Consider the following 27,919-nt stretch of genomic DNA (forward strand, 5'->3'; position numbering starts at 1 on the left):
TTTTTTTTTTACATTAGCCGCCTGCATTTCTCCCGGCGTAACCGACGATCGCGAGTGAGTAGGCGAGTTTCGGGTGGAGGAACTTGATTGGCCTGCACAGAGTCCTGACCTCAACCCGATAGAACACCTTAGGGATGAATTAGAGCAGAGCCAGGCCTTCTCTTCAACATCAGTGCCTGACCTTACAAATGAACTTCTGGAAGAATGGTCAAACATTCCCATAGATACATTCCTATACCTTGTGGACAGCCTTCCCAGAAGAGTTGAAGCTGCTAGAGCAGCAAAGGGTGGGTCAACTCAATATTGAACCCTACGGACTATGAATGGGATGCCTTAAAAGTTCATGTGTGGGTAAAGGCAGGCGTCCAAATACTTTTATTAATATAGTGTATTTGGGAATGGTGACTACTATGCCTGTGATGGTGCCTATGGAAACAGGAATTGAAAGAACATTTCTCCAACAGGATCACAGACAACCGTAAGAAACATGACAGAGTTTCTCCAGTCTATTTAAAACAAAAAAAGAAAAAGATTGGCTGGAGTTCCACTTTGAGCGTTACATTTGTGGGATTGAATGCCATTTGTACTTAGCCAAAAAGGAACGTACTCCCCAATCCTGCCAGCCGTTTTGTGCCTGGGGTATCAATCAAATGTCTTGGCTGAAGTTGTGTGGGAATAAAACTGATCTTTTTTTCGGCTGTAAACGTACTAGTAAATGAAAGAAGTGTTTAGTAAAAGTGAAACCTCCAAAGGGTGCACACCCTGACATCTGCTATTGCCTTAACAGGGAACTTCAGTCAAAACAAAAGTCACCATCACCCACCAATTTTCAGCTCTTACATCAATTACAACTGAATTTACTACCGATTACTATCACTGCTTGCGTCATCCCAATCTGTTCAAATCTGCAATAGCGAATGTTGAGTAGAATATCTGTATAAGCCATTGTGTCACAAAGCAGGCTATAGGAGTTTGCAGAGAGGAATTCTCATGTGGATTATCAGCCTTACTGCCAAGCTGTGCATTTTATAACAGGATTTAGTGCTTTGTACTTTAATTATCCTATGCATATGATGACTAACAAAACTTAAACAGACTGTATAGTGAATTCCTTGAAAAAATTCCTAGTGGTGTGAAGGTACAATATTGTGCTAGATCCACGTTGGAAACCCTAGGGCAGTGATGGCGAACCTTGGCACCCCAGATGTTTTGGAACTACATTTCCCATGATGTTCAATTTCAATGCAGAGTGCATGAGCATCATGGGAAATGTAGTTCCAAAACATCTGGGGTGCCAAGGTTTGCCATCACTGCCCTAGGGGTTTGTCTGTCCATTCGCAGCATCCGCTTAGTACTTCAGAGGTTCCATATGGGGTATTCTCAGCATGTATAGCCATATGGGAAGGATCCACCTTTGGATGAGATCTCTGTAATTTTGTCTTCCTCTGAAAAAGTTGACTTTGTTTCTTTCACTTGAATTTTATTGGAAATTATAAGAAATTTACATGCAAAAAAGAAGAAAATGTACGATAACAAGTACAGATTAACAGGGAGTTTCCCTCCGCAAGTATTGAACATTAAGCAATGATGTAATGATAAAGAAAATATCCAAGCAACATTAAATTATAAGGAGGAGAATTATCAAAGCCATGCTTGAGATCACAATACCTTTCATGTCCTAAATAAGGGCACTTCAGCTGGAAACCACAGAACTGAAGACAATATCATTATCCATGGGACCAATAAGGGGTATTGCTCTTGCCTGTGGGCAAAGGACCCATTCAGAAGTGGAGAGTATCAGAAGTTAGAGATGAAAAAAAAAGGAGAGAGAGTGGAGGGAAAGAGAGAAAAAAAGGGGGGGGGGCAGTGGAAGGGAGGCCATCCTTATCCTGGAGGTTTGCTTCAGAAATATTAGCTCACTGTTATAAATTACAGTTCCAGGAAGCGCGTAGGTGGTTGTGTTGATGGAAAGTATATACAGGAGAGAGGTGGGACTTTGAATGAGGTTGCAAGATAAGTTGTACCTCCATCCCCAGTTCGGAAGCAAAAGCAGAAGGGTTTGGGACTTTAAATGAGGAGTGTGACCAAATAAGACCATATGACCAACAAACATATCAAAATATAAATTGATTTAATTATGTACCATGGATTGTGAAATCATGTAACATGGCAAAGAAAGTAGATAGCATATATATATATTAGGGGGTTTTTTGGTGCCTCAGGCCAAGAGGGATTGGGACTTTAAGGGCAAGTGCATAGATATAGAAACAAGTATATGAATATATGATAGATAATGTTCCATTTAAAATAAACAAAATTTTATTTACAACAATGTAAATCCATATATTGTAGAGAAGACAACATGTTGTCTTCTCTACAATATATGGATTTACATTGTTGTAAATAAAATTTTGTTTATTTTAAATGGAACATTATCTATCATATATTCATATACTTGTTTCTATATCTATGCACTTGCCCTTAAAGTCCCAATCCCTCTTGGCCTGAGGCACCAAAAAACCCCCTAATAGCACATACAGGGACGGAGGCAACACCTACTTACCTATTATTTTTTAAGCAGCCTAAGGAAAAATACCCCCCTCAGCATATATATATATATATGGTCCAACATGACCAAAACATGTTAAAAAATGGACAATGATTGATACTAAGGGTACAATATAAAATTAGTTGGTTATAAAAACAGAAACATTGTGAATCATGGTACAAATTCATAGAGACTGCATCCATATATGCTCTACGCGTTTCGTGTTTTTACACTTCTTCAGGAGCTGGTACAAGCGATTATCCACCAAGAGATGTATATGAAAGTGACAATGCATCTAAAAGTATAAGCACCCAAAATTAGCAATATCTACCACAATTCATCAATTGCTTACAATTCATGCCCTTATATAATCATTAGCACTTGCCCTTTTTCCTTCCTTGTATCTCCTTCTGGATTTAGGATTTCACCAGTCTCTCAATACCCACCATTTAGCTACTATATTATATTTTATTATATACATTATTGTATTATCATATAAGACTTATTTTATATCCTCAGAAATAATATTGGACGGGCTTTTGAGGAGACTGTCATCCCTCGGTTGGAAATTGAAAAATGGCTTCTATATTGCATATCTGTCTTTTCACCCCAAGTGCATACCGCATTGCTCACTCAGCTTAAGGGTCAGACGTTACTAGAGGACCCTCCTTCACAAGTTCCATGAGGCATCAGCTTTGTAAGCAATTGATGAATTGTGGTAGATATTGCTCATTTTGGGCGCTTATACCTTTAGATGCATTGTCACTTTCATCTACATCTCTTTGTAGATAATCGATTGTACCAGTTCCTGAAGACGTGTAAAAACACGAAACGCGTAGAGAATATATGGATGCAGTCTCTATGAATTTGTACCATGATTCACAATGTTTCTGTTTTTATAACCAACTAATTTTATATTGTACCCTTAGTATCAATCATTGTCCATTTTTTAACATGCTTTGGTCATGTTGGACCATATATATATGCTATCTACTGCCTTTGCCATGTTACATGATTTCACCATCCATGGTACATAATTAAATCAATTTATATTTTGATATATTTCTTGGTCATATGGTCTTATTTGGTCACACTTCTCATTTAAAGTCCCAAACCCTTCTCCTTTTGCTGTTGATGGAAAGTAATCTAACCAGGGCTGCCAGGTTCATAGGAATTTATATTGGGAATCAGAAGTTGACTTTAAGATTGAGCTCAGATTGTAACAGTAACCTGTTCTTGATGGTACAAGTGCGCATTACTGTAGTGCTTGGTGCCTGATCTCACAACCTGTAATAAAGAATTCTACCATTGACACCCTTAAAGTGCCTGACAAGGATAAGTTCACCTTTGGAACATGTTACATCCGTACACTGGTACAATACAGCACTTGCCCGCACTCCCCCCCATGACAGCAAGTGGGGGATCTTCTCCCCTCACCCACTGTCACTATTTAAAAACAGCGGGGCCACATGGATGAATGTACTATGAATATCACAAGCCACTGCAGCAGACAGCAGTTCTCAATGAACTATGAGGGTGCTGGTGAGATACTCCGACATTCTATGTCACCTTTTCCTATTGGCCTGAGGCCTGCCTCCTCCATATTCTCAGTCTATCCAGAATAAAAGAATGTCCAGTCCACAAGCCTTTCCAATGTTTTACTGCAACATTTTTTTAATAACACTAGCACATGACACTTCTTCCTCTTTACAGAGACACCACTCACCGAAGAGTAGTATTAAAGAGTAACTCCACCTTTGTTGAGAAAAAAATTCCCCTCTGGGTGATCTCGGTACATTACAAAGATTTTAAAAAACGTAGTTGAAAATTCCTTTCTTTTGTAATTCTGAAGAAACCCCTTTGTATTTTTTTATATCCATGTGGGAAAGTGAATCTAATGGAGTGATTTCTTAATTATCAACCAGTTGCTGCACCTGCAGGGCTCTAATGAGGAAAATTGCAGGGCCTGCATTCCTTTGGATGTGATTTTCCACTGGGAGTATCCCACCAAAAATGCCTGAAATCTGACTTGTTTCTTGGTGCAGACTTCTGGGAAAATCAGTGAGCCAATCACACAAGCAGGAAATGACATATCTGGGAGGCGTTCTGTATACATTCTGTGTACAGAACACCTCCAGGTAGACATATTGCATTTCACAGAAAATTACAGAGCTGCAGATTGAAAAGGAAAGGTCATTTTTATAACATTCAATTACAATATGACGAGATTGTATATGCTCCATTATTTTTTTTTTATTTGATATTTTTTTCCATGAAAGTGGAGTCACCCTTTAAATGCAGAGCAATGTACCTCTATTACACATCTTCCTGACAGGACAGTAGTTTCTTAGTGCAGAACACTCAATACTATCACAGCCATCTTCCCCAAATCTTACAGTCTCTTCCACAGATGAGCCTCACACATGGGGTGCTCCTAACTTATGCCTCGTACACACGCAACGATTATCGGCCGACCGATCGTCCGACTTTTGTCCAGAGTGGTGTTTTGTTGGTTGGAATGTGCCTAGACTGCACACGAATTTTCTCGGCCAACAAAAATCTACTTCAGAAGTGATTTCATGTGCTGGTTGACTTTCCGTGTGTTTTTTCTTCTCTGAGCATGCCCAGTCTTGCTCATCAGATTTTTGTCTGCCGAAATCTGTACTGACTGACGGAAAATCAGCCGTTGTGTTGACGGCCAACAAAAATTTTATAGCCTGCACACCAGATTTTTTTCGGCCGAAAAGTCGGAGTCGGTTGTCGGAAGCATTATACTAACAAGCCAAAAATCGGCAGATCGGACGTTGGCCGAAAATTCCCGGCCAATAATCGATGCGTGTGTATGAGGCATTAGATCCCAAAGCTGTACTAAATTAAGCCACAGAACCTGCTAGCTGAGGGTCAGGGGTGGCAAGGTTTCTCTTTCTGTCCCCAGTGTGTCCTCATTGACCACCATGGCAGTTCTTTGTGCAGAGCGATCTTTCTCTCTCGTCTGGCACAACACTAATTCTTGCTGCTGAGAGGTTTCCAACTCCCATACCCCAAGAACCCTGGGCCCCACCCACAGCTGGCATAGAAAGGGGCAGTAACTTCACCCACTGCATCACTAAAGGGCACTATACCTGCCAACACTTACACCTAAAAAAAAAAAAAGAATAGAAAAAAAAATTTAATGAACTGATAACAGATAAAAGGTTACCAAAATAGAAATCTTAAAGAGGAAGTAAACTGCTGCCTTGTTGTCACCGCTGGAGGCCGCATCCATCTTCGCCTGTCTTCCTTTCGGGTCCGCAGAGTCCGGTTGTGTGACTGGCCGAAACCGTGTGACATCACTCCGATGATGGCACAGGGCTCTGAAGAAACGTCACGGGTGGCCATTTCTTCAGAGCGTATGCGCCAATGACGCCATCGGCTGCATTTACAGTAAATATCTCCTAAGCGGTGCATGTTTAGGAGATATTTACAGTACTTATCAGTAAGCCTTATTATAAACTCACCTATAGGTACAAACAATCGATGGAAGTTTACTTCCACTTTAAGTTGGCCATACAATGATTAAAATTTGGCTGGTTCAGCAAGGACAGCCTGAATTTTGATCCGTATAAGACAATCTTTTGCTCAACTTCTCTTTAAAGGACACGATGGAAACATTTTGAGGATTGGGTTCCGCTCTCAGAATAAAATCACACATATCCTTGAGGAGGAGATCACCAAATTTGAAGACTATGTGCAGAGCGTGGACATTGCCGCATTCAACAAGATCTAACCTAACCCAAAGGCTGGACTGATCAATAAACAGCAGTGAAACATCAAAAAAAGAATAAAATCACACAAATGAGGTAGTAAGCGATAGTAATCTAAACGAAAGAAACCAACCAAAATAAAAGTGTTAAACTGAACAACACGTATATAGTGTAGGATTCTGTGTGGTCTCCATGACAGTTTAATGTGTGAAACCACAAATAGGCCATTGCTACGAATAATAAAAGTTTGTTTTGAAATGATGACATAAATTGCTGGGAAGGCCTCCATCTTTACCTGGTGGGGCTGATTTACTAAAATAGCTGAATGGTGCACTTTCTACATTTTCAAAGTCTTAAAAAAAATACCTTGTGGAAGATTCAATTTCTATTTGTAATAATTGACTTGCTATTAACAAAACTAAACATTTCAGTTTGGGAGTGTAATGATTTAGTTACTTTAAATTATTGTTTATTTAGTTCTCTTTCATTTTGTATTTCAGGAGAATAGTGGTTATTACAAAACAGGATAATGAGCCATTTGGATTTGAAATTCAGGTAATATAGAATAATATCAGTTTTTCTTTTTGTTGCCAGTCACATAAATATTACATATTTGGATGCTTCGTTGAGCAAGAGTTTGCATTGAGCCCTTCAGCTGAATACATTTTTGGTATGCCAAGAATCAAGGATCACTTAATAAGCTTGAGGAGCATGCAGGGAATGTGCCGGCTTGGTTCTGTCATTTATAATAATCAGAGCATAAAAACATCCTTAAATGTGAAAAGGATTCAAACCTGCTCCCCTTAGATCTCAACACAGTGTGTGGGCAATCAGCGGAAAACACTGCATTTTAAGCTGGGTATGAAACAAGAGATAAGAGAGGATTGATATTATGCAACTTTCCTATTAGCACTGGCTTCAAAAACACCAAAACAAAACCGCAATATAATAACCGTCTTAAGATGTAGTGACTGCATTAGTTTTCACTTTGTAGGCTAAGAATATGTTCAGCCAGACATATCGGGACTATATCATTCTACCTAGTTTTCAAAAAATGTATCACAGTTTTCTTAAAAATTATCCATATCTATTCATATTTATTACATTAGATAAAAATTATTTTCCTTCTGGAGCAGTAACCCATGTACTTAGAGTGCAAGTAGAATGCCTAGGATCCAGCTGGAAATTTACCACCAGCTGCCTTTTTGAAATTCTCGCAACATGGTTATTCTTGTGCCCTAGTGGGAATTGTTTAATGATTTGTACCATTTCATTCAAAAAAAAATTTTTATCTAATGTTGTAATAAATATGGATAATTTTTAGGAAACCTGTGAAAAATAAGTAGAATGATATAGTTGTGAATTGCCAACATATACAACAAGAACAAGTTGCCCCGTGGGACTTTATATGAGGTGAACATATTAGTCACTGGGAGTAAAAGAACTAAATATTTATTGGGAATATCACAAATATTCATCACTGTAAATTAAATATACATGGAATATACATAAAATGATAGGAGTCATACAATGCATAGTAGACATGCTAATAGAGTAACAGCAATATGTTGCATAATGAGTAGAGGCATCGTTGGAACTCAACGCGTTTCATGGGTCGAATATGCCCATTCATCAGGAGTAGATGCATATATCTAGAAAGAATGTATAAATATATATAATGTTATTTGACAATATGCAGAGTAGTATCTGGTGAGGCATGGAAACTTAAAGGAACCCACAAGGGGAGGAACCATACTTACACTGCAACTAGGACATCTATGCTGAAACAGTGCTACCATATGGCGGCAGTAGACAAGTCTGATTCGAAAGCTGGAGGTGTGGGACCAAACATTGTCCCACCGGGGGAACAGGTGAGGCTTGGATGTAAGACACATAAACGTGGAGGTCTTCCATATTAACCAAGTCTCTGAGTAAAAGAGTATACATATATAACAATGTAGTATACAGCTATGTTGGGGTAGGTAATAGCTGGTATAGAAGCATATCCGTAAATAGTCAGAAAATAGACATGGACATGGAGACCATAAAAAAGTAGGAAAGTGTAAGAAGGAATGCAACAAGATAAATAAAACCAGTGTGCCAAAGAAATACATGACAAGGAAAAGGAGTGGCAGTGGCTGACTTGTCTAAACTACTATTCCCACCAATCTGCCATATAAAGGAGGTTAACAAAGGCAGACATGTCTGAAGTTCATAGAATAAATTATCTGGAAACCTGGTACATTTCAAGTTCCAAATTCGTTTTCAGGCTACAATAAAAGCTGCACAAAATAGCCAAGATGTTTCGACCATGACGGCTTTCTTCAAAGCTTTGAAGAAGGCCCTCATGGCCGAAACATGTTAGCTATTTCATGCCATGTTTAATGTACCCTAAACAAGCATTTGGAACTTGGAACATACTGAATTGCTGGATAATTTATTTTATGAGTTGATGCCCTGGGAGCACATACTCCAGCCATGAGCACCGGCCCTCGGCAGTCTATGTGGTAACCGACCAATTGAGCTTGGGTAAAGTTTCTTCAGGTTGGAAGTTCAGCCTTTGTGACTCCCATACCTTCTCTGATAAATACAATAGAGAATTGAGTGTAGACATGACGGGACAAGACGTGTGTTTTTAACAGGGGTACCAGCAAATAACATAAGCCTTAAAAAAAAAAAAAAAAAAAGAAAACTAATGCAGCCAATACATCTAAGGAATGATAAGCTGCAATTTATTACATTTTTGTCTCTGAGTTAAGATATTCTTTATTTATTTTATTTAGTTATTATAGGTACTTATATAGCCTTATCAATTTACACAACGCTTTACACATATATTGAACAATAACATCAGTCCCTGGCCTCAAAGAGCTTACAATCTAACGTACCTAAGGGTCCTTTCACACGGGGCTGACTGTATTTTCCTCTGCTCAGGCACACGGATGACACTCTGGAGTGTCTGTTCCGTATGTCCATTTATCATCCCATCCGTTTACGGAAGATAAACGGAGATAATGTATGTCAATGGGATTGCGGATGTCAGCGGATGACACCGCTGACATCTGTTTTTGCGTTGGTTCCGTTTTTTTAAACGGAAGAAAAATAGGGTTCTCTTCCATTCCAAAAACAGAACTGATCAGAAAGGACACAAATCGGATGTCAGTGGATGGTCATCAGCTGACATACGAAATCCCATTGACATGCATTGTATGGGATGAAAAATCAGATGGGATGAAAAACGGACATAGGGACCGCCCGTGTGAAAGGACCCTAACACACATTCATACATACATATAATAAGGGCAATTGTCTCTCGCATGCAGACAGATACATCACATATTTGCATGCCATAATTCAGCTAGTATCCCTGATGAAGCACTAGTTGGGAAAAAAGTAATTGGTTATAACATGTAGGTCTGTAAAGTGCCTGCTTTATTAAGATGGCAACCAGCTTGCTTTGGGAACCTTTATCCTATCATTGGGGGAGGGGGGTGCTTGATCAGATTATTTCCCTACAGAATTTCTCTTTACAGTTACAGTTATCGTGGGGTCATTTTACTAAAGGCAAAAAAGCTTTTCACTTTCTAAGGGAATTTGCAATTTGTATTTTGTAGATTTATGTTGCATTTAATACCCAAACACATGCAAGGAAAATATATAAAAAAAATATATAAAAATAAAAAAAAACACATTTTGGAAGTCATCAGAACTTTTCTTGCGAGTAAACAGTCTATTTGTCTAAGGTAAATCAACCCCAGATTGTATGGGGCAGGTAATTTTTTCTTTAAATGTTTTTTTATGTCAATGGCCTTAAAAAGAATGACCGTACTTTCCCAAACATTATTGGATTCCATTTACTTTCTCATAGAAGGTCTGTAGGTGGGGCTTTGAACAAGGTACCTGCTCAGGAGGAACCACACACACAAATACTGTAGCTGATGACTTTCAATATAAGGACACTTACCTGTCCAGGGATCCTGCAATGTCAGCACCCCGAGCTAATTCTTTAACTGGCTTTGGGTGCAGGCACCAGCATCTTTACTAAGGGAAACCGGCAGTGAAGCCTTTAGTCTTTAGGCTTCACAGCCAGTTTCCTACTGTGCATACACAAGTTTTTTTGTGGAACAGCACCCGCTTTTTTAGGCGACAGCCAAGATTTGATTTGTTTATATCTGTGGAAAGACCATGTCATAAGCAAAGCAAAATATGTAAAAAATAAGCTTCAATATATATGCAAATAAGACCACCCAAAGATGGGGTGGTGGGAATTCCCCTGATATTGAATGCATACTTACACAGCAGTTGAAACACAAAGATAGATGCACATAAGGCACCATAAATAGGGTAAGCATATCAAGGGTGCCAGTGGTGTGGAGAACCTCCACAAAGTAGGTTCTGACCAGGAGCTGATAGGGGAGCGAGCCCAGGGCCAAGACGCACAGCAGAGCCCAAAGAAGAAAAACCCACTGGAGCAATAGGAAAAAGACAAAACACAAACAAGCAAGGCCCTATATAATGCTGTACTGGCCCAAGGATCAGCCCCACAAATAAACATGTGTAGAAAGAGGAGCCAGGCTGTAAACACAGCCAGACCTCAAACCCGCCGCATATGGCAGCTGGACTGCACGTAACGTCACATGAGGATGGCCCAAGGGCACAGCTGCGCACACGCCGGACATAAAATAAATGGAAGATGGACTCCGGGCCCAGGGGAGGAGGGATACATGACATCAAAGACAGGGTGTGCTCTGGTGTTTGTAATCCAGATTTCACATTGAGCCTTGTCTAATATGGATCCAGATGTCTTAAAGTAAATCCCTTACATACGAACAAGTTCCGTTCTGAGAGCAAGTTCATAAGTCTAATTTGTTTGTAAGTCCAACAAAGTTAGCCTTGGTACCCAATTAACACAATCAGCCCAATACATTACTGTAATAGGTTTATAACACATTTCACACAAATGATATATGGAAAAATATGGATACAGTACTGTATACAGTTAAGTACACAGAACCACAACCTCCAGAAATGTGAACTAACACGATTGGACATTCAAATGCATGTTCGTATCTTTGAAAGTTCGCAACTTGAAGGTTCATATGTAGGGGACTAACTGTATTTCTGTATTTGTTGTAACAGTCACATTGTAGCTGTTGGTTTTCCATAGCAGGTTAGAAAATAAAGGTAATTATGGGTTTCTATAGGCAAAAGAGTACAAGAGTATAAACCAAATCCTGCTGTTTGCTTTTTAGACGTACAAATTACAGTATGAAAATGGTTCAGAGATGAGGACCTATGTTTGCAAAGTGCATGAAAACAGTCCATCCAGTAAGGCTGGTTTGAAAGCAGGTGAGTTTTTCTTTTTTTTGTATTGTATTTTTGAATCTTAAAAAGGTTTATTAAAGAAAACAAAGTTGTATGGAAAACAACAAAAGGAATTTCGCAGTTTCCAAGTCAGTTATGACACAGCATTATACAGAAGAGCAGTTCTAACTACATCCATATAATCGCAGGTTGTTGAGCATCAATACAAGTATAGCAGATCAGTGAGATCATATAACAAAACGTAAAAACATCACTGCATATCTTCAAAAGAGGCATCATCTGAATCATCTGAATTGCCCAGCATGCATTAAAAATTTGAGCAATAACCTGTCCACCAGTCTACAGGGTTTAGTCCCCGAGTGTCCAACCAAGGGGACCAGACTTTTTGGATCTTGCCCGCACATCCCCTATGTTAATAAATGTATCTCTCCATTTGGCGTGCAAAGGAGGCTTCACAGATTTTAATCGCAACAAAATCGATCTACTCTTTTTTTTATATACAGAGCTGGAAGAATCCCAGATGTTATGTGGCCAATATTCCTTAAAAGGTTGGCTCCTAGCTACTTGGCCTTTATGTGGTTTCCCAGTGGAAGTCCTTATCCCCTGGTATCCAGCTCTGAAAGAAAAAGACTGCCGTTTTTGGCAGTCCCTTTAATAATGCCAGTTTCATACTTTTACTAGTTTTTATTTGCTGCAAAATCACGTACCTGTACATCATTTGGCTTCAAGTGGTTGCAGGCATCACCCTGGTACAGTTTTTTAGAGCTGACAGTCGGCTCTCTTGTAATAACAATCGATACGGCTAAGCAGCCTCTCGGCTGTTATTACAAGCAGCGGGAGGGGACGCCCCACTCCCGCCACCTTCCGCTGCTCGCCTGGGCTCTCCTGTCCCACCGGGAGACCCGAGGGACCAGCCAGCACATCTGTCAGCTGGCCGGAGACCCGAACAAAGCTGGAATCGGCTTTGATCGGGCCTAGGATGTAGTAACCCAGAAGCGACGTCATGACATCACTTCCAGTTTAATTTCAAGTGCAGAAGAGTGGTTTGGGGTCTTATTTATCCCTTCTTACAATTTTATATTATTATTGTATATACCGTACCTTAATATTTCTATCATTATTTATATTTGTTTTGCACAAAAATTTGGGCACTAAAATTGTGGAAATAAGGTATATGCACCTTCTATGTATTATATCCACTGAATAATATATTTATTGGACTTTTTTGCCCCACATCCTCTTTTGAGGACTTGGATTAATTTTATTATTTACATTTGAAGCAATAATTTTTTTCACTAAGTAATCACTCACATATATTGTGTCTAATATACACACTGACCCCATAGCACTATTCCTTTGAGGAATATTTTACACCCAATATCCACACTTATACCAGCGCCTACTTCACCTTCCCTACCTAAGTTACTTGTGTTTTACACAATTAAAGTGGCAGCAGGTATTATTTAGAGTGCAAGATAAAAGAATCAGGCGCCTTCACTTATAAACAGAATAATTCTCATCTGTAACTCTATGGGGATTTTGTCAGTGCCGTAGTTTGTCGCCATTCCACGAGTGTGCACAATTTCAAAGCATGACATGTTAGGTATCTATTTACTTGCCATAACATCATCTTTCACATTATACAAAAAATTGGGCTAACTTTACTGTTTTCTTCTTAAATTCTTTAACCACTTGCCTACTGTGCACTTAAACCCCCTTCCCATCCAGACCAATTTTTAGCTTTCAGCGCTCTCACACTTTGAATGACAATTGCGCGGTCATGCTACACTGTACCCGTATGAAATTTTTATCATTTTTTTCACACAAATAGAGCTTTCTTTTGGTGGTATTTAATCACCTTTGGGGTTTTTATTTTTTACAAAAAAAAAAGAAAAAAGACAGAAAATTTTGAAAAAAAAAAACGTTTTTCTTATTTTCTGCGAGTAAATTTTGAAAATAAATAAATTTTTCTCCTTCACTGATGTGCGCTGATGAGGCGGCACTGATGGGCACTGATAGGCTGTACTGATGGGCACTGATGAGGTGGCACTTATGGGCACTGATGAGGTGGCACTTATGGGCAATGATGAGGAGGTACTAATATGCCGCACTGATGAGCACTGATAGGCGGCACTGATAGGCGGCACTGATGAGAACTGATAGGCGGCACTGATGAGCACTGATAGGCGACACTGCTGGGCACTGAGAGGTGGCACTGCTGGGCACTGAGAGGTGGCACTGCTTGGCACTGAGAGGCGGCACTGACGGGTGGCACTGATAGGCGGCACTGACGGGCACTGGCAGATGGCACTGATGGACACTGATGGGTGGCACTGATGAGCACTGATGGGCGGCACTGATGAGCACTGATGGGCAGCACCATCAGTGCCCACACTTAGTGCCCATAGTGCTGCCAGTCAGTGCTCATCAGTTCCTAGATGAGCAGGCGCTGATGGGCACTGACTGGCAGCACTATGGGCACTGATTGTGGGCACTGATGGCGGGCACTGATGGTGGGCACTGTGTATGTTTTTTACCTCTAGTAATCAGGGCACTGGTGATCGGTACCCTGATTACATTCTTCTGTGTCCCCGGAGCTGGGCAGCTCTCCCTCCTTCCTCACACTGCAGTCTCCGTGTGAGGAAGGAGCGCTGTCGATGAGAGATGATCTCATATGTTTACATATGAGATCATCTCTCATTGGATGGTCCGATCACGTGGTAAATGGCCGCTGTGATTAGCCATTTACCACGATCTGTGATTGGCTGTGTCCAAGGGACACGGCCAACACAGATTTTCCCCCGATGCGCGCTCGCGGGAGCGCGCGGGGAGCCTGTGTCTGGGAGGCCGTTTAAAGACGGCCTCCCGAAAATGAGGGTCCGCGCTGCAGCCGTCTTTCGGCTATAGCGCGGACCGGAAGTAGTTAAAGTGTATTTTTTCCCCAAAAAAATTGCGTTTAAAAACCGCTGCACAAATACTACAGTATGACATAAAATATTGCAACATCTGCCATTTTATTCTCTAAGATCTCTGCTAAAATATATATATATAATATTTGGGGTTCTAAGTAATTTTCAAGAAAAAAATACTAATTTAAACTTGTGAGCAACTAATGTCAGAAAAAGGCCTGGTCTTCAAATGGTTGAGATCCAATGGTTTCCATTACATAATAGACCTTAAACAGTTCTAATGTCACTGGCTGCATTGCTTGTTCTAGGTCACAAGGCAACTACCTTTCAGAGGGAGATCAACAATTGTTCTCATTACATGTTTTCTTGAATTGTGTTACTTCAAAACTAGTATTTTCCAAGTTTGTTGATGAGCTAAACTTCTTTTACTTATATCTGTTTAGAGAAAAGGTAACCATAACCAACAGTTTATGCCCCAGCCCAGGACATGGCGGGCTGCACATAGACAGCCAGCAAGCGGCATGTTGGGTACCAGGGGTTTAGAGACTTTTAGGCTAAAGTCTGTGTAGTTGGGTCATTCCATATTTTTTGCAGGTAGGGGGGCATCAGACAACAGTTGCTGACCATCCATTTGTGAGCTGCCTTTTTTTCACAGCACTACACGGCATGGCTTGAAAAGTTAATAAAAAATATTAAAAATATAAGAATAGTATGCACCAAAAAAACATACATTACACCATCACTTGACATTCCATGCAGCGTCACAACCCCCCCCCCCCCCAATTCTCCCCCATTCATCCACTATTTGGATTTTTTTTTTTTTTAAATAAGTAGAGCTAATGGCCAATGGTGCCACAGTTTGGCAACAGACTTAAATATGGAGAAACAGGGCACATGCAGAATTAAAAAAAAAAAAAAATTAGACCCAAAGCCCTCAGGTATTGGTGGGTTAAAATTTTGCAGTGGCGCCAACATTTGATGGAAGCACAAACAGGCCTAAAAGCTGAGAGATATGCCACAGAGAGGGGTCTTTAATAAAATAAGTGCTACAGGTTTGGATGCAGTGACAACAGGCCCAAACACAAGGCGCAGGCCTCCATCTTTCTAAAAACATTAGAGTTACAACCCTCTAAAATGGTGTGTAACATTGGCCAGTTGCACCACAGTTGGCAGTGCACACAGGCCAGAGCGCCAAGACACAAGGAAAGTATTTTTCTAAAAACAGGCCTGATAGCACAGAGATGAGCCACAGAGAGAACTGGGAAGTAGTGGCTTGATCTTTCTGGCTGTACAGTGTGGTAGAGGTGTATAAATAATAAGATTGTCCCTTCAGAATGACAAATCCTTTGACAGGTAAATACTAGTAAATATATATTAATTCCAACTGTGTATTTGGCTTTTTGCCTGAAGTTACTGTACAGTACACTTGGTTCTCCTCAACTCCTCTCGAGTATTCTGTCCAGTTCTGGTCGCCAGTCCTCAGGAGGTATGTGTTGGAGCTGGAGAGAGTCCCGAGAAGGGCAACTAAACTAGTTAGGGGATTGGAGGACCTTAATTATGAAGAGCGTCTGCAATCACTTGATTTATTCTCCCTGGAGAAGAGACGCCTGAGAGGGGACATGATAGCAATTTATAAATATCTCAATGGTGATCTCGACATAGAAAATAAGCTATTCAGTCGTAGAGAGTGCATGAGGACTCGAGGGCATACATTGCGATTAGAGGAGAAGCGTTTTAACCTCAGGCAATGTGGGGGGGTTCTTTACTGTTAGAGCTACAAGATTGTTGAATTCTCTACCACAAGAGGTGGTTTCTGCGGGAAGTATGGTGGCTTTCAAAAGACTCTTAGACGTACATCTCAAGGATCAGAACATTCAGGGGTATGAGAGATGATTACAGCCACACACACCTACACAGGTTGAACTGGATGGACTATTGTCTTATTTCAACCTCACCTACTATGTAACTATCTGTAACTATGTAGGATAATGCTTACATCCTCATTACAAAAACTTTCTATATGTGATTATGGCAGCTTACTGAATTCTAATGTTGTGGTGCTTTGTCAGGTGACATGCTGACCAATGTCAATGGAGTGAACACGGAAGGCTTCTGCCACCAGCAGACTGTTGAGCTTATCCGATCCTCGGGAAACTTCCTCAGGTAAGTGACATGACATTATACATACCTGATACATTTGCAATTAAATGATATATCATTTTAAGAGACCCTTTCTTCCGTCCAGTTAGCAGATCCACCATCTATTATGGACTTTACCATTCCCATGGTGGAATTATATTCTGCTCTCATTACAGCACAAATCTTTCTGCTAGTCCACACCTCACAACCATTGATTTGACACATCTCTGAAAGGAGATCAGTGGTCAGATACAATAAAGCAGACCAAAGAGAAATTTTAATTGGTAAATTTGTTTCCAACACTCTTCAACCTAGCACATTGGCGTGACACCCCGGTTTGAAAACAATTTTTACATTTTCTCATGTATGTGCATTCTACCTTACCTGAAAAATACACATATTGCAAGGCATCTAGCATTAAAACCCTTAAAGCACAGCTTAGCAGTTCTTAGATGTGGTTGCATTTGTTTTTTGGGTTTTTCTTTTTCAAGCTTTTTTTTTTTTTTATATTATATATTAAAGCAGAATTTAACTGTATCTGAGCACCACAAACTGAACATATTATTCAATTCATTTTTAATATTTAAAGCATGGATCCTCAAACTACGGAATTAAAACCCTTAAAACACAGCTTAGCAGTTCTTAAATGTGGTTGCATTTGTTTTTTGGGTTTTTTTTTTCAAGCTTTTTTTTTATATAATACAGTATATTAAAGCAGAATGTAACTGTATCTGAGCACCACAAACTGAACATATTATTCAATTCATTTTTAACATTTAAAGCAGGGATCCTCAAACTGTGGCCCTCCAACTGTTGTGGAACTACACATCTCATGAGGCATTCTAAAACTCTGACATGTACAGACATGACTAGGCATGATGGAAATTGTAGTTCCTGAACAACTGGAGGGCCATCGTTTGAAGACCCCTGATTTAAAGCAATCTCACCCATCCATTCATGTCTCCATGCTTTATTTTGTAGGGAAATCACTTTGAAAAACAATCCTCTGACATATCTAGCGTAAGGGCATGTGATTCATGTAGCATTTACTTCCTGGAATCCATCTGCCCTCAGCTAAGGCATGAAGACAGAAGGGTGTGTTTAGCTGAAAAAGTCCCTCCTCTAGATAAAAAAATAAAAATGCTCATGAAGACTCCTGGGATGTATGACATAATTTTGGCCTAGGCTTTGAACCAGGAAGCAACTAAAGAAATGTAAACAAAAAAGGTTTAAAACAAGTAAAAATAATATACCTTCCTATCTATTTACTAAGGCTAGTAGCATAAGTATTACAAATAGTTAATGCTGATTAAGAGAGTATAGTTCTACTTTAACCCAGTGATCCTGCCATTAATCCTAGGGTGACAGTGTTTACTCATTGTGTATCGAGCAGAATTGTCACCCTAGGAGTAAACAAGTCATCACAATTATCAAACAGATATAACTAAATGCATTCAATAATACCTTTTGCAGACCAAAAGGGATCAGATAAGAGAAGTTTATTGTCAGGGTTTACATTTACATACACTATAAACTGACATTCAAGGTAAAGCAATAATGTTAAAACTCCTTTCCCCACTGATACTCCCCTCGCCAGCAACTTCCCTTCTACCCCTTACTTGAAGCCAGCACCAAAATATCCAAGGTGGCCTGGTGGCAGAGCCCAGGTGCAACCTCACCACCTCTGACTTCGAACATTGCTTGGATGGTCATGGGTAGCTAGAAAGGTGAATATCAATGTTTTGGAAATGAGACCAGGCTTGTTACCCCCTGTGCTATTACAGCAGTGACAAAAGTGGGGAGAGAGATCTTCCTATTGGAGTGATAGACCTGTGCAGACACAGTAAGGTGATGAGCTTGCCCCACACTTTCCAAAACAGCAGAGTTCTGCTTTAGCTAACAGTGAAAGCAGAAGAGAAATGAGGGCTGGCAATGTCTGACATGTTCTGTTTTTGTTTGCAGAATTGAAACAGAAATTAGTACCGATATCAGACGATCCGAACTCCAAGCAAGACTGCTGCTTTTAAAGGTAAATTCATGGCCGGGACAAGGGTTGGGCTGGAAGGGCAGCTGCCCTGGGCGCAAGGGTTTATTGCAGGGATGGTGGGGCCATGACCCTAACCCTAAGGGAAGGCGGGGGCGCAGTTTGGCATCTTTGCCCTGGGCGCTGGATGACATTGTCCCGACAATGGGTAAATTACACTGTGGTGGGATGGCTACTGGGCTCCATCAGTGATGAATGATCTGTGATCATTGTTTACAACAACAAGGCTTTATGAGAAGGGGAGAAATAAGGGGGAAATTATATTCCAGCACATTTATTGTTGGACCTAACTAAGTGAAAGTGTGCCCCTTTTTGCCCTGCAATGTTCTGATAAAGCATCAATCCTATAATGATTTATATCCTTTAGATTGTAAGCTTAATGAGCAGGACCCACATATTATTTCTGTATTTAACTGTATTGCATTTGCACTGTCTCATTTTATATTATAAAGATTTGCTTAAATTGATGGCGCTACATAAATCCTGTGAATTATTAATATTAATAATTATTGCCTCAAATGGAATGCAATGGAATCATTGCATGGTTTCTAATACATTTATCGTAAGAATTAGGAAAAGCTTAAAGGTTTGCTAGATGCATGCCTTAAGGGTTTTTTTTTATTTCTTACTTCAAGAGATAAACAGAAAGTCTAAAAATCAATAACCATATAAACGGCGCCAACCATAAACATAAACCCAAAATAAAATGTTATATGTTGTGGATGAGTGAATGTGACAGCTTCCCCTTTAAGTGTGAATCACACTAAAATATCATAAATTAAAATAAAGTAGGCGCTATCCTCCTAAGAATGAGTCAAAGACCAATGCCACCAGATACATGTGTTGTTGCAACCCAAACCACAACTGTGACCATTAATTGGTGACAATAAATACACATGCAAACACAAATCTAATTACAAAAACATGCATGAACATAAAACAGAAAGTGTGACATGTGAAAATTGTGAAATAAACAGGAATTAATGTGAAAATAAAGTGAAATTAAAGTGAATTAAAGTGAAGATGTATGAAAATTTATAGAAATTGAAAAAATAAATAAATATTGCTTTGCGTAAGTTCCTCAATTAAGTCCAGTGTTTTTCCAGCTAAGTATTTAGTCCCATCCACCGAGCTTCTATAAGGTGATCCTGAGCAAAACACAACCAGTGCACCACCACAAGTGACACTGTAAATGCACTCACCAGAACTTTATGATCACCAGGACCAATAAAAGCTTTATTACTGAGCCAATAGGAACAGATCAAAAAGATCACTCCATCTCCTATACCATCTTTTCTTCCTCCAACTGCCGCATTCTCCCATCAATGGATAAACACAAGTCACCCAGAAAAAAGATGGCAGGATAATCGTACAACAGAGTTTTATTAAAAAAAATTACTTCTTCATTTAAAACGTATCCCACAGCCAATTGTGCTTACATAATAGAGTGCTCAACCAGCTCAACCAGCTTGTATGGTCACAAAAAGTGTCCAGAGATCCGCCAGATGGTAAGATTGCACCACCGTTCCTCTTAACAAGCCTTGATGTGAGCTCCGCTACACTCAGTCGTGATGTCACCAACAACCCAAGGCAAACGAGCAGCGACCCGACCTCAATACACCTCGCTGTATAGCGTCATCAGGAAGTCCACTTTAAGCCTACAGCACTTGGTATTCACAGGCAGTCTCCAATCCAGGTACTAACCAGCCCAGACCCTGCTTAGCCTCCAAGATCAAACGAAATGGGGCGTGTTCAGGGTGATGTGGCCATAGACACATGAAACTGTGTTGCACGATTATCCTGTCATCTCTTTTCTGGGTGACTTGTGTTTATCCATTGATGAAAGAATACAGCAGATGGTGGAAGAAATAATGGTCATAGGAGATGGAGTGATCTTTTTCATTTGTTCCTATTGGCTCAATAGTAAGGTGTTTATTGGTCCTGGTGATCATAGGGTTTTGGTGAGTGTATTTACAGTGTCACTTGTGACGGAGCACTTGTTGTGTTCTGCTCAGGATCACCTTTTAGAAGCACGGTGGATGGGGCTTTATGCTTAGCTGGAAAAACACTGGACTATATTGAGGAACTTACACAAAGCAATTTTTTATCAATTTTTAAAAATGTCTATACATTTTTCATACATCTTTAATTCTTGTTTTTTTTTTCTCACAATTTTCCCGTCACGCTTTCTGTTTATGTTCATGCATTTTTTTGTAATAAGATTTGCGTTTGCATGTGTATTTATTGTCACCAATTATTAGTCACAGTTGTGGTTTGGAATAGATTGCAACAACACATGTACAGTATCTGGAGGCATAGGTCTTTGACTCCATTCTTAGAAGGATAACGCCTACTTTATTTTAGTTTATGATAAAAAAAAGTCTTCTTTTGGTTACTGTTATTTGCAAAATGGCTAGCAGCTACTTATAGTGGATCTAAAAGAGACTACAAAAAAATGCAAGCAGGCAGCTCTTTATTGCAGAAGAGACATCCAATGTCCCTTCTGCAAAAACAAACATTTACCTGCATGCTCACAGTCTTCTATTGAATGTACACTAAGCTGCACATGTGCAGGGTGCATTCTTGGCACACCCCTGCTGTGCCGCAATGACAGAATCCTGTGTGCATTCCAATCAGAAGGCGGAAGACCTGGCACCTAGAAATAGTGGTAGAGAAGATGACAAACGCTGGTGCAGGATTTAACCGCTGCATGACTGGAATGAGGAGGTGAGTATTTCTTTAATTTTGATTCTTCATTAAAAATACCCTGTCACCAACTTAAAAAAATTGCATGTAAAAGACAAAAAAAAGCATTTTAGTGTCTATTTCCAATGTTTTTCTTTTCCATAAATCAGGGGCGTCAAACTCAATTTTATCGCAGGCCTCATTGGCATTATGGCTACCCTCAAAGGGCCGGTTGTCTCTGTAAGACTATATAAGTGTATCTACTATTCATGATACCAGCTGTGTGCGACTCTCCTTTTCAACTGGCATGGAATTTATTTTATTTTCATAATAATAAGCAGATGTTCTTTGCTGGAATGAAGTGGAGGATGGAGCTGGGAAGCAGAAAGTGCAGGGTCTAGAGGAGGACCAGAGGAGGGCTGGAACCAGCTGCTTGAGTCTGTTCTTGTCCTTGCTTCAACATATTTGTCACTTTGTCACACACTCTCACAATGGAGGTGACAATCAGCTGTGCTTACACATAGCACACAGAGGGCACCACAAAGAACACCACCCTGTGCAGTGATAGTAGACCAAACTTTGGCATTTATTATTGTTAGCCTCTTGTATGTGTGCAATATGGCCTCTAGTAATGGTGTGGCCTGGGCAAGTGTACCTTAATCAGACATCTGGAGGACCCTACAGTATGCTGTTCCTTAAAGCACAACTACCCATTTTATATCGGTTCCCTCGTTCACCACTGTATAAATGTTTTTTGTTGGTTCAATAAAATCACCAGAAACGTTGACTCTTCCTGTAATGTTATTGTTACCACTGCACCCAATTCTGCACCACAGCATGGCCAACATACAGTGTAGTTAAGTGTGGTTCTTCTACAGAGGGGTCTATATGATCAGAAGTAGAAAGAATGCCACTTTTTCATCTTAACCTCCAGGCCCCTTGTTGGACTTCTTTATCTATGTGGTTGATGGTGTAGCATTAAAGACTACATATGCACTACCTCCACTGAGGCCCACTGAGCTCCGTTTATCAAGGTGTGCCAAATAAAAACTGTCCGAGATGTCCACAGCCACCAGTCCGTAAGAACTTGTTGGAATGGAAGCACCTGATTGGTGGCTGTTGGTTGTACAAATATCAAACCTTTTTTAATTGAATAATGGTTCATTTTTTCCCTTAGCAGCTAATCTGATTTTTACCTCTCTCCCATGTTGTAGTTGGAGAATGCAAATTAGAATCTGTCTGACTTTTGGGAGAGACAAGAACCATTTTTCAGTGAGACATTTTAATAAATAAGTCCTGCAGTTTTTTGTATAGCTTGATAAATGGGGTTGACTGTCTTTAGAATTCAAAGCAATGCCAAGTACACAACACAATGGGGAGAGGGAGTTACTGACAATAAAAAAGACAAATTCCCCATTTTGCATTTGCTAGATCTACATTTCAGTGCTGCGTGACAGAACCTCACCAAAGGAAACGTTGAGTCTGTGTATTTCCGAGCATTGTGGTTATTTAGATTTTACAGATTTGCTAGGTGAGAAGACAGGCAATCGCTCTGCCGCACTGCAGTCAAGATACTTTCGTTTCTAATTCAAGAGTTAAATGCATATAGGTAAAGGTTGGTACAGTCTCTTTAAGATTCATTGCACAGGTAAAATATACATATTTTCTGTGCCACAAGCTTTGTATTTTTCTGTAACTCTTCAGAATCAAAGTATAAGAATGTTTCTTAGTTTGGTTTCCTGTGCTCAATCTGCAGACAGTTACATAGGATTGAGTTCGTGTTTCATATCCTTTAGATCACATGATTTAAATTCACTCTGTCTCAAAGCTTGAAAAGTCTAGAATTTTAAGCAAAAGGTGAACTCCAGTTAAAAAGAAAAAAAGTTAATTTTTATTATTATTTTTAAAATGTACCAGTTAAAGCGGTAGTATACTCCGCTTTTTAATTTTTACCTACAGGTAAGCCTATAATAGGGATGACCTGTAGGTAAAATTAATATCTCCTAAACCTGCATGGTTTAGGAGATATTCACCCTGCATGCAGTCGCTGACACCAGCGGCGCATGTGCTCTGAAGGTCTGGCGTATCTTGCCGGACCTTCAGAGTTCCTCACCGGCTCCTTGCCGGAAAATGAACTCCCGTGCGCATGTGCGGGAGTGACATCATTGCAGCTCTGTCCACTCACAGCGCCGAAGCCGCCGAACCCGGAAGAGACGCTGAGGGAACATGTGAGTTCCCTCAGACCGTGTGGGGGCTTCGTTGTAAGGTGAGATGCATACTTGCGTGTTTTACCATTGTCCTGCAGGTTTTTGTTTTTTTTTTCACAGGGGATACAACCGCTTTAAAAAAGTGAACATTTTAATTTTACTCCTAAACATAATATATAAACAAAATATATACAAGCAGTATATGTAGCCAGATGCTAGGCTACAGCAACATGGAGAACCCAGATAGCAAGCAATTGTGCTGCAAGTTTTAAAGGGACTTGCTAAGCTATTGCTAGACTTGGCAGGCTTCACAAGTTTATTGAACAATTGCAGCAAGTCCACATTAAATGACTTTCTTTGCAAACATTCTGCAAGTCTGTTGCAAGTTCTGGTTCAGTTATGTTGTGCAATAGTCATCCCACCACAGGGATCACTGTGGCTGAATTTTCATGCTGTAGACTTGAAGAGCTCTTGCTGTAGACTCACTACTGCAACTTTGCTCTTGCTAGACATTTGCCACGCAAATTTGCTACCCATTGGAAAAGTGTCAACTAGAACCTGTGCTTCAAGTGCTCTGCAAATGTACAATATGCCAGTGAAAATGAGTTTTAAGTCTGTTACCTTGCTGCACAACACTGCCGCAAAGTTGTGGACAAGTTATCATTACTACCTGGGAAGGAGACATTGTGATCAATTCACAAAATATTACCGCTTTAAGATGAGCGGTAAAATAGCTTGTATCATTTAAAAAAAAGGTTTTGCAATTCGCAAAACACGCTACTAAAATACTGCATGCGCCATTTCTTGAAATATGCGGTATTTTATTAGTGAAACTTTTACTGGCACACACCGGCTTTCATAACAACCAGTGCATAGCTGGTTGTTAAGGAGCCAGCACCCACCGCAACCTTAACAACCATGACTCATCTGCTGTCAGCAGGATGTAAACAAAAGAAAAGCTGGCATTAACATTTAAAAAAAAAAAAACAGCATTGGGTACCTTTGCGTCTGGTATGGATTTTGGGGGGAACCCCATGCCAAGAAAAAAAAATTGGCATGAGATACCAGGCCCTTATCCAAGAATATAGCTTGGCAGGTCAGGAAAGGTGTAGGGGAGGAGCAAGCAAGTAGCTCCCCTCTCCTCAACCATAACAGGCCATATGCCCTCAACATGGGGGTGCTTTGGGGAGTCTCCCCCCCAAAGCACCTTGCCTCAATGTTTATGAGGATAAGGGTCTCTTCCCAACAATCCTGGCCTGGTGATTGTGGGGGTAAGGGGGGGTGACTTATCAGAATCAAGATGCCTCCTTTAACAAGGGGGCCCCCAGATCCCAACTTCTCCCTGTGACATAATTTGCCTAGTTACCAACCATAATATGTGACAATATATTAGGTTTGCCTTTACTGCCTGGTTTGGTGCCTGTTTTCTTTGATATAGTGTTACTACTAGGTATTAAGTATCACTTTCAGTGATTTCCTGTGATATTGTATGTTTGTACACCCAACCTGGTGTGTTAGAGGGGCTGAGGTTTTTGGAAAAGGTCAAGAGGACCCATCCTAATCAGTGGCACCTGTAAAAATATATAAACAAATGATAGATGTATGCAGTATATAAATATATATAAAACCTTAAATGAATGACATATAAAGTGATTGTAAAGCCCTTTTTTTAAAATAATAAACATGTTATACTTACCTCCTCTGTGTAGTTGGTTTTGCACAGAGCAGCCTGGATCCTCCTCTTCTTGGGTCCCTCTTCGGCTCTTATGGCCCCTCCCTCCTGGTGAGTCCCCCCACAGCAAGCAGCTTGCTATGGGGACACCCGAGCTGAGTCACAGCTCCGTGTCCATTCAGAAACGGAGCCCTGACCCGCCCCCACCCCCTCTCTCTATTGATTGGCTGAATGATTTTTTTTTGACAGCAGGAGCCAATTGCGCCACGCTGCTGTCACAGCCAATGAGGAGGGGGGTCCCAGGCAGCTTAGACACTCTTGCAACATCACTGGATAAAGACGGGCTCAGGTAAGTATTAGGGGGGCTGAGGGGGCTGCTGGACACAGAAGGTTTTTTTTTTTTATCTTAATGCATAGAATGCATTAAGAAAAATAAAAAGCTTCTGCCTTCACAATCCCTTTAAAGTAGATGTAAACCCCATTCATGAAATTTGACCTGGGCACATGTATCTGTAGTGTTTACTTATCTCTCTCCAAAGCCTTAAGTCCAGTGTCTTTCTGCTGCTCCATTCCTCTGTTATCAGCATGATAACTTCTGACAAGTTCTCCGACACAGGCGATAAAAGCAGCTGGAAATTTGTGTTGGGGAGGGTGCATAGAGATAGATTAGGAGAGAGCTGGTCTATTCACAGCACAACTCTGCATGTTTCTTCCTTCCTTTGCCTATGTGGAGCGTATGCCAAGCGTATGCCAGCGTATGCCAAGACTCCACACCCAGTGCTGGAACAGGAAGAAAATATTCCAACACAATGTTCACTTTCTAAACAGTGTAGAAAGCAGCAGACCGCAGATATACAAATAAAACTTATGTAGGGAGAATTGTTTCATCTCTGTGTATCACCTGAGGCTGTTCACTTCACTGGGTATATGTGGGGGTTTACATCCACTTTAATTTGCATACACACCGTGTAAACAATTGCCATTGCTGATCTGAAAAAGGAACTTCATGCCAGGATCACCAGGTAGTGTTTTACTGAAAGCTGCAGGTTTAAAAAGATTTTAAAAGCTTTTGAAATTACATTAACATCTTCAACTATATATGTGAGATTTTAGTGATTGGGTTTTCATCTACTTAAATGAATCTATGGGGTTGATTTACTAAAGGTAAATAGTCTGTGCCCTGCAAGTGCACCCACAAGTGCAACCACACGTGCACTTCAAGTGGACTGCGAGTACAATTGCTCTAGTTCTAAAGGGGAACGTGCAAGAAAAATAAAAAAAAAACAGAATTTTTACTTGCTCATGATTGGATGATAAAAATTAGCAGAGCTTCCCCTCATTTCAGAGCTCCCCCTCCTAGATCTACAGGGACTGCACTTGCAGTGCACTTCTAGTGCACAGTATATTTGCCATTAGTAAATCAGTCCTTACTGAAACCGGACCTCACTCATCCAGTGCACCTCCTGGGAGGAGTCATTATTACTAACAACTAATCCACAACTGTTAGAGTTGGCACAAGTGATACCTCCAAACTTTTTGAGATGGGAATGAGGAACGCCTGCTAGCAAAAGTATGTAGGCATAGGACACACCCCCTGCCACGTCCCCTTAAAAGAAAATTATGCAAAAAAAAAAAAAGATTAGTTAAGCCCAAAAGTGCTTTTTTTTTTTTTTTACAACTGCTATTTATTTTTACTGGCTTTTGTAATGTATAAATGCAGCAGTTTAGAAATTAGATGGAAGGTTTAGCACTCTAAAACTGTTCAGACCAAAATACAGTTAGGAGCTATGGCTTAGGTCCCTTTCACACGGGCTTCCAGATCCGGTCCACCTATCAGTTTTTCAGGCGGACCTGATCGGATGCTCCATGTACCTCTATGGGGCAGCGGATGTCAGCGGAGACATCTCCACTGACACCCACTGCTATCCGATCCTATCCGTGAAATCCAGATGAGTGGAAACCCTATTTAACATCCGTCTGGAGGATCGGATAGGATCGGATGAAAACGGACAGGCGGTTTGTTTTCATCCGATCTCTGCAAAGTAAGCGGAGACGGACCTGTCATCCATCTGCTCAGCGGGGATCGGCGGATCGATCCCCACTGAGAAAAATGGAGTCCGCTGAGCGCACCGCTGGTGTGAAAGGACCCTTATCCATAAGAGACCTGCCAACCAGGCAGAGAAATAGCCAAGGTGATTGACACTCAGTTAAAGTGGAGGTAAACCCCCAGCTCTGACTTTTACATATAGGTAAGCCTATAAAAAAGCTTACCTATGGGTACTGTAAATATCTTCTAAACGTGCACCCACCGTTTAGGAGATATTTACTGTAAATGCAGCTGGTGACGTCATTGGCGCATGCAGTCTGAAAGAACAGCAACTCGGGGGTTACAGGCTATTTAACAACTTCCCGCAAAATCACGTTCATCATTTTGTTGAAGGGGATTGTACCGGGGTGATCCTGGCAGCTAAAGGCATCATCATCCCGGTACCGTTTTTTATAGTGGACAGCTGGCTTTTATGTGATGACAACCGATGTGGCTTAGCAACTCTTCCCGCCACCCTTCACTGCCCTGCCTTGATCTCCCGTCCAACCAGGAGACCCGAGCGACCAGCCGGCACGCCTACCAGCTGGCTGGATAGCCGAA

The 27,919-nt window shown here is 40.6% G+C and overlaps 1 protein-coding gene across 1 annotated transcript in view; it reads left to right on the forward strand.

Moving 5' to 3' along the window:
- The window catches only part of CYTIP (cytohesin 1 interacting protein), a 65,463-nt gene that overhangs the window by 27,209 nt on the left and 10,335 nt on the right, over window positions 1-27,919 (forward strand). Inside the window, exons 3-6 of the mRNA XM_082260675.1 lie at window positions 6,792-6,846; window positions 11,544-11,640; window positions 16,595-16,688; window positions 18,627-18,693. Coding sequence (XP_082116801.1) covers window positions 6,792-6,846; window positions 11,544-11,640; window positions 16,595-16,688; window positions 18,627-18,693 — 313 coding nt within the window. The remainder of the gene's footprint in view (window positions 1-6,791; window positions 6,847-11,543; window positions 11,641-16,594; window positions 16,689-18,626; window positions 18,694-27,919) is intronic.

The sequence above is a fragment of the Pelophylax lessonae genome, assembly GCF_965119305.1.
Source record: "Pelophylax lessonae genome assembly, chromosome: 6".
Taxonomy (NCBI): domain Eukaryota; kingdom Metazoa; phylum Chordata; class Amphibia; order Anura; family Ranidae; genus Pelophylax; species Pelophylax lessonae.